We start from the raw sequence: 8,824 nt of genomic DNA on the forward strand, positions 1-8,824 counted from the left end.
ACAATCAAGCCACTAAAACCCCTGAGTAATTTTTTTTTTTTCTACAACAATTTTAAATCATTTATAAGACACATGTTTGCACCATGTCTTAATGTTGCACCATCGATGAGTGAAAAACAGTGAGAGAGTTAGATATACTTTCATTTCATGGTATGCAATCTGTGAACACAACACAGATTATTTGATTTTCATGGTCTATTACTCTCTTGCATTTATTTTTGGTTTCATGATTTAAAAATAGTAATAATAATAATAATCTTTTCTTCCATGGAGAGCTGACTCAAGTCCTTTTAATTTGGGTGATTAATGCACGTAACTGGAATACTGGTTTAATTAAGCCTCTGAAATTTCGAAAGAACATAAATCCAACTAATAAACTGGTGCAAGAGAGAGACACAGCAATTCACTCTCCAATGAGAGTTCGTGCACTTAAACTGGTTACAAATACACTATACAGAGTGTGCTGACTGAAGAATTACTCAACCCTAAATATTTGGGTTGCACTAGGAAAAGAGAACAAAATACCATATACAAAACATTATCTATTTCTTTCATAGCTAAGCCAACACGTACATAACATGCTGGGGAGAGAGAAAACATCACCCAAGACGCAGGTTATGCAGATCTATATTCTCCGGTCAGTGTCTCATGCAAGATCTCCCCGAGCTTTACGTATAGAGAATGCTGCTCCTCGAATGTAAGGTTCATCAATATCTAAAAAGCAGTCACTCCATCAGCTAATGAATCCTCACATATTCACTCATTTAATTAAATGGATATCCAAATTTTATGCACAAGCATTTGAAGACAGTACCTGGTCCAAGATCCTTTCAACTGAGAGGCTTTGTGGCACAACAAATGACTGATGATAGATGTAAGCAAAGACAGCCATCACCATCTACATTTGACGACCGCATTAGTGATTAGTGCATGACAGCATCATTTGTAAACAACCAGGTTTATTACATCTTTCAGTATGATTCATTTGGGTAAACACATCTTTCTCTTTTCAATAAAAGTTGCTAACAGTTAAAAAATAATATATGGTTACAAACAGAAATAAAACTAGCATGATATCATAATTTCCTGCCAACAATGACAATATAACTAACCACGCATGCATTAGGCATGGTAATCAAGTTTATTTGAAGAATAAGATAATATACTACAAACCAGGATAGGGGGAAGCCATGGTGAAAACACTTTCAATTAGTAAGTTCATAGAAATCCGGTGGATTCATTTTTCATCAAAGCTTACCTGGCAGTCCATTCTATCTGTAATTCCACCATGTCCAGGAATACTATCTCCAAAATCCTGTAGCAGAAGAGGAGAATTATAGCAAATACTGTGAACATCTTGGAAGCTAGCATCTATGTTTGAATCACTTGATTAGAAAGTATCAAAAGCAAACCTTGATTTTAAAAGCTCTTTTAAAACCACTAGCAAAGAAGCCTCCAAAAGGTGCTATTATAGATGCAAACAAGCCAAGACATAGAGCATGCCATTGAACTGGCAAAATTGAGATCTCTTTCCAAGGAAACTGTGAAAGACAATAATAACAAGATAAATTAGAATTTGAGTTTCTTAACCATTCAGAGACTCAAGATCCACATCTCATTTGCTATAACTGGAATTCCATAATCAGTAAGCTTTATATTAACTCGAGTTAAATAATTCCATATAGCTCAAACAGTGGATCGATAGCCATGTTTTTGACCTTTAATAATTGGATAAAGCTAGTGGATTTACCAACAGTAAGGGAGTTAGAAGTTATAAGAAAAACTATTGCTATAATTTTATGAGTAAATTCACCACAAACAAACCAAAAGGCAAAGTAAGGCAACCATCAACTTTTTAAAACTAACACGGTTATACATGAAAGCATATGTATTTTACTCCCAAAATTCATGGCAAAAAATGCCTGTCAGATGAGAAGAAGATTATATTCTTGTGGGAAGGCTGAGGGATATCTATTGAAATAACAAAAAATACAAATAGTTCACAACAGAAAAAATCTGAAAAAGATTGCATGAAAGACGTGAAAGAAACAACCTTGGGTTGATAAGCAGTAATCTAACCACTGCTACAACTCAAGCACTACATGCCAACTTTTATGGTTTAGTCTAGGAATATCAAAACCAACTTGAACCAGCATCTAGATGAAGTATCAGTGGTCAAAATCAAGGATGCAACCATTATATATAATATGTAATATATGCCTAGGATGTGTTCATTTGCCATCAGCTTATTTGGCCTTTAGCTGATTAATTTTTTCTGAAAGTGGGCTAACCATAAAATTTGGAGACATATGAGTACATGCAATGTACTTTGGTATGCTATAAAAAACAGATTTAATTGCATTCCAATTTACTCACCCATTGAGAAACCCATCCAGGTAAAGTATATTGCTCAGACTTAAACAACGGACCTGGATCACAGTGAAGCCAACCATTTGATAAATCCTACATGTAATAAAAACTGAGAGATATAAGTTTCTTCAGAACTGATCTATTATGCCTTTCAAACATCAATAACTTACTTCCGTGAAGTTACCTTTCTTGGGCATGTAAACCACTGAAAACGACCCATGATGTTTGCAAGCTGCATGAAAAAGTACAAATACCAGATTTTATCGATATCCATTTGCATACAATTTTGATGTTGAACAAACAAACATCAGTAAAAAGCAAGGTTTCACCCCAATTACTGTCACATTAAACAAACATGAATGCAAGAAACATAAAGTCAGAAAAGTTTTAAAGCATGAAAAAGAACAATTTTGGGGTGAACTAGTGTTCTGTAAGTGGATTTGAGGTGAGATTTTTGTTTGAAGCACTAAAAAAGTAACTTCAACCTATCTAGAAGGAAAAAAAAAAAGGATTTCAGATGCATGTTTTGGGAAGGCATGAAGACAGGTCTGTTTACTGAAGAGAAAAGAGAATGTACATCAACATTTAGGGCCAAGGAGTAAGTTGCACCTTTATGAGTATTTGAAAAATAAAAACAGCTGAGTTTTGACAAAAATGACATTTTCAGATCAAACTCTGTAGAATTTAATAAAATGAATTTAAATAAACAGAGGTAAAAAAAGCATTAGGCATAGTGGAGATCCAAAAATAAGGAAAGACATAAGCACGAACAAAACTAAGCAGTAATTATGTGTCTCCTGACCATGTCCCATAACATTGTCAGCGAGAAGTAAGCACTGACACACATTATTCTTGTCATAAATATGATAAAGTTATATAATCATAGTTAGACAGGTTAATCATGCTGCTTAACACTAATGGGATTAATAAATATGCTATTTATTTATATGATATTTGGAAAATACATATTAGGAACTTTCAGATGCAATGAGATCATCAAGTTAAAGTAGCCTCTAAGCACGCACTCACACAAGTGCTTGGAGGCTTTCAAATTATTTTAATTTCTAAAGGTTAATAATTTTCATTCAACATAATTTGGGGTTGCTGCATTTTTCAATCATTTTTCAGATGCAATTAGACCATCAAGTTAAATTCAAGGCCAAATATAATGATTAATTAAAGCCACAAAAAGACAAGAACAATGCAAGCCATATTGTGAAAACTGATGCATGGCACCATGTTTGGTGGGTAATAGGTCTGTAACCATAAATGGCCACATCTGACTGATATACTAGGTTTACTCATAGGATTACACTTTCTCAAACTTAGTCAGCAAGCAAAATAAACATGATAAAACAGGTGTGATTACCATGACCAAGGAAAAAACCTATGCTTACCACAAATGCAGAGATTATAGTTGTAACAGACGCTCCAATAAATCCCTCCCAAGTTTTCTTTGGAGATAACTTGATTAAAGGGGTTCTCCCAAAAAAGAAACCAAAGATATAAGCGGCAATGTCATTGATAACTATAAGAGTTGCTGGAAGAAGAAACCTGCATCAATAGCCCATGTGTCATAACAAACAATATCAGAATCTAAAAACTTGTTTATGAACCAGATGAAACATGTCAGAGAGAAAAGAAGTCTTGGCTTGACACAATTTGTAATACAAGATAAAAATAATATACAAATGTTCAAATGTGTCAAGTTCTAAAGGGGACACAAATGGACTGTAACTGATACTCCCTTGATGCATCTCATGAAAGTAAGGAACTTTTTAAACATAGTATTGTTACCATTCATATCAAAATCTATGCTTTTACAAAGGAGGTGGACATCATAGTATTCGCTGTTCTGGGAGGTCCTAACTTTAATTGATAGGAATAGTAAAACACATAAGGAAAATATATTACCTCCAACGAAGCAAAATATAAAAAATAAATAAACAAAAAAATTCATGTTGTTCAATAGGCTTCTCTATTGGTCTGTTAATTATTTGCTAGCTGGAGGGTAAGCCATTTTAGTCAAGCATAGATGATATGGGAAGCAGTTAGGATTCTCAGAAGATCCAACAACCCATGCATGTGGAACAGGGAGCCATTTGTCCTGCTAGATCAGTTTTGGATGGATTTATCATTAAAATTCATAAGCAACTCAACTAATATCACCTGTATGCCTTGGCATTGGCTTATTAAAGACATCCGTGAAGAAAACTTACATTACACAGTGCCAATTATGGAAATTGTAAGTACTCAAATGCAAGTTTAAGAAAAGAGGTTACAAAAGACAAGGCCCTCAAAACAGACTACCATGGGAAGTAAACAGAAGTTGAGGAATGGCATAATTAGACCGCAAGTTAGAAACCAGACTTCATCATCAATATCCAAAATTAATTATTATTTCCTAAGAAGGTTGAGTTACCAGAAAATTCCTTCAAAAATGTTGGCAACAGTGAAGGAAGACTGTGTAAACACAACAATTAGAATCATGTGTGTCCATGCATACTGGCCAAACTGATACTTGTACATCTTCTTCTTTAATGAAAGAATGAACCACATAAAACCTGAGCCCCATTAAAAAGATATTGTTATCAGCAGCTAAGCATTAAAAAATAATAGTATGAATAAGAGCGACAATAACCCAAAAAGAAAAGCATCATGGATATACAAGTTCATTAAATGCTAATTACATTATAAGTATGAGAAAATTGCATACAAAGAGGGTGTTTGATATCAAGAGTCCTCAAAGCCATTATATGAAAGGAAAAAGAGAACACATCTACCAACCTGTAATATATAAGAAATAACAGATGGCCATATGATACTTGAAAAGGCTGCTCACAAGCTGATATAAAAATCTATCTGTAGTCACGGTATTGACAAGCCGTTGACTCAGAAGGCGGCCATATACAAATAGCATCGCAGTGAAGAAGAAGTGCCTGTGCACAGAAATTGAAAATGAAGAACAATATATAAGACATAATAAACAAAATCTAATTTTCAAATCATGTTAGTTGACTACCATTAAAAAATAATAATTAAAAAAAAAAAAAAAACAAAAACAAATTACAGTAGAAAATAAATGACATTCTTACCAATTTAATAGCCTAAATCCCGGGAGATGACTATCTTCATGAGATTTCCTAAGTAGATTGAACAGCTCTTTGGCCATATAGATTTGAATAACAACAACCATAGCAGTAATATAGAGATGACCCATGTAGACAATAAACACAAAGCCCCCAATCATCCAAATAGATGAATGTGCACGGATCCACATTGTTCTGTATTTATTACGATCATTAACAAGCAAATGGCTTCCATTTGGTTTGCTATCCTCCGGAATAACCTGACAACCAAGAGAAATTGTTTTTTTTTTATAAATTGTATATTGAATCCCATGCCTTCAAAGAAGACAATATACCACTTCAAAATTGTTTACATTAAATTTCCCAAGGAGCTAGGTAGTGATGGTATCCAAAAGGGATGAACTTCATATTAAAATTCATCTTCTTTTTTCTTTTTTTGATGGGAGATGCAGATTACAGAAATTAGCATCACTAAGCCCCTACCTATAAAATGAGGGATGATTCAAGCAAAAAAAACAAAAAGACCTTACAAGATGAGATGTAACAAAATTAAACATTGGGATACCTCCATCAGATGTACTAAATGAATTTCATTGTCTGCCAACTTTTTCAGGGAAAATATATACATTAATACATACATACATATAACCATACCCAATGAAGATCAGATGTATTACAATGCAGAAAAGGAGTACAAGTAGACATTGATGTTGACCAACCTCATTTGAGCGTTTACGATTTCTAACACGACCAGTAGGAGTTGACGGAGTGCTAGTACTATGATCCTTTTGCATGGCTCTCCAGATTAATTTTTATTCTACAAGGCAAACAACAAAACAAACTTCAAACACAATTTCAGGGAACACAACAGCAAAATAAATTTACAGAGTAGAAAGGGGGCAAACCTTCAAAAAAAAAGCTATTACAGATAAATTTGATAAAATGGAATTTACTAACAGCAGGACTTAAGTATGGCGTAGAATCAGAAATATATATATATATATATATTCTATTTAGCATGAACTATGTAACACTGCAAATTTTAGCACAAAGGCTGCCCCAGCGTCAATGAAAAATAAGTAATCCTCAAAGCAACCAACTCACATGGAAAAATCCAAAGGCAAATCCGCTATATTGACTTGAGCATGGTACATAACACTACATATAATATACTTCCATTCATATGAATGAGCAAATCATTGTAACCACTTAAACATTGCATGACCACACCAAACTAAACGACGGAACCCTGATTTTGTGTTTTATTCAACAAACATAATATTTTTCTCCCGATTGATTGCATCTATAACCCTAAAACACAGTCAGTAAAGCCTAGATACTGGTCTCATTGAACATGAACAAACCATCTTAGCCAACATTCTCTAATGTTTTCTTCAATGATTACAATCTCATTCTTAGAGATCATATGATGAATGGTAAAGTTCTTTTCTCATAATCAAACTCTAAAGGCATTCCAAAACACACATTTGGCCAGGAATACTCTTCAAATATGTTTCTGACAAACCATCCACGTTTTGATTAAAAAAGTCCAAATTTGTGTTACTTCACAAAGCCAATGACTCTGGGTCAAATGACACTTTCTATTCCCACAAGAGTGGTAGGAGGTTGAGATTGCAAGTTCAAAACCTATTGGATGTGTGTGTAACTTACCAACACAACAACAACAACAAAGCCTTAATCCCAAAACTATGAGATTGGCTATGGATCCTCAATAGAGTAATTGGGATCATTCACTGTATTCTTCTCCATCATTCTATCTTATCCAAAATCATTTCTATCATTAACATTTCATTTTTTTAGTCCTAGTGTTATTTTTGGTTCCGTTACATCTTTTTGACAGTTTTGTTCCCTCGACTTGGATCAAAATCACTCTTCCTCACTGGTACATTAATCATTCTCCTTGGTACATCTGCCAAACCATCTCAAGCAACCCTCCTAATCATTTCATTAATGGGAGTCAGCACGATCTTTAATTGAATTTCTACATTTCATTATCCTGTCTTTCCTTCTAACCCAAGGAGTTGCCCCTAAAGATTCCCAAGGCCTCATGCGTACCATGAGATATTGGGTTCAAAACACCTAACCAGCATTGTGGGGCCACACCAAGGGATTCCTCCCTGTAATTGCCTATTGTGTGTGGGATGGAGGGATTAATAATCCCAGAATACACACCCAAAACGCTCTCATTTTAACTACACTCATTTTATGAACTTACTGTTTCATAATAGCCCAAAAATTCAGTTACTTCATAAACCCATCAAGCATTTGCCTATCACATATTCACATCCTAATTTAGCATACAGTATCATTCCAAGGGAAAATAATGCCAAACAGCCAAAGTAACCAAACCATAAGTTCAAACAACAAAAAACACTATTCTCTCATAAACCCATTTCCCATTTGAACCAACAACTTCTCTTCACTATACTACTTCCAGTTCCACTACATTACCCCCACGCTTTCAGCTCTAAACATACAATAAAGTACCAAACTTCACCATATTTTCCACTGATACAACATTCCAGATTTTTTTTTTTTTTTTTTTAAAAACCCAAAATACTTAATCAAACCAACAAAAAAAACCAAACAAGCATACCCAGATAAACGACAAATTCAAAAAAAAAAAAAAAACAAACAAAAACAAAAAAGAAAAAAAAACAAATCTGAATCACACATACCTTGTTGACACCAAAATTCAACCTAGAACAACAGCTACCAAACCAAACCACAATCACATGTATGTGAGAGAGAGAGATTAGATTGAAAAACGGGTTAGGCTGAGAGTAAGAGAGTTAAAGAGAGAAGAGAGAGAGAGAGAGATGGAGAAGAGAAATGAAGCAAAGGGAGGCGAATAGAATACGAATAGAATAATAGAGGAACCAAAGCAAAGCCAGAGAGACAGAGAGACAGAGAGATATCAGATTACTAATTTTGTTTTTGTGAAAAAATTATAAAATCATTGAAGTGAATTTTGGTTTTGGTGTGATAATAATTAAATTTCACCCAATAAAATACGCCACATCAGCTTTTTTGTTTTTCACATATTTAATAAAAAAGGAATCTTTATTAAAAAGAAAAAAGAATCTGTAAAAATCTGGAAGTGGAAGGGGTTTTAACAAATTTAGCAAACATTTTCATTTTATTTTTACTTTATTCCTCTCTCAACTTCTTCTTCCTCCTCGTTGCAAATACTGTCATTTAACAGGTTTTTTTTTTTTTTTTTTTTTTTTTTTTTTTTTTTTTTAACACTGAATTTTGACTTAAATAGATTTTTAAGGGTTGTTATTGTGTGTGCTAATCCTTATTCTTTTGGGTTTCTTTATTTCTTTATTGAACTTAAACTC

The 8,824-nt window shown here is 33.7% G+C and overlaps 1 protein-coding gene across 1 annotated transcript; it reads right to left on the reverse strand.

The window, feature by feature from the left end:
• Nucleotides 1-347: 347 nt before the first annotated feature.
• Nucleotides 348-8,439, reverse strand: LOC112007461 (phosphatidate cytidylyltransferase 2). The gene is made up of 12 exons (XM_065781876.1): nt 8,159-8,439; nt 6,179-6,276; nt 5,466-5,719; nt 5,158-5,309; nt 4,793-4,934; nt 3,768-3,924; nt 2,555-2,602; nt 2,377-2,463; nt 1,413-1,541; nt 1,259-1,315; nt 815-898; nt 348-714 (listed from the first exon to the last, which is right to left on the reverse strand). Exons 2-12 carry the CDS (start codon nt 6,251-6,253, stop codon nt 616-618), a joined length of 1,284 nt encoding a protein of 427 aa, XP_065637948.1. The 5' UTR covers nt 6,254-6,276; nt 8,159-8,439; the 3' UTR covers nt 348-615.
• Nucleotides 8,440-8,824: the final 385 nt, after the last annotated feature.

This window comes from Quercus suber, unplaced genomic scaffold (genome assembly GCF_002906115.3).
Source record: "Quercus suber isolate HL8 unplaced genomic scaffold, Cork oak 2.0 scaffold_281, whole genome shotgun sequence".
Taxonomy (NCBI): Eukaryota; Viridiplantae; Streptophyta; class Magnoliopsida; order Fagales; family Fagaceae; genus Quercus; species Quercus suber.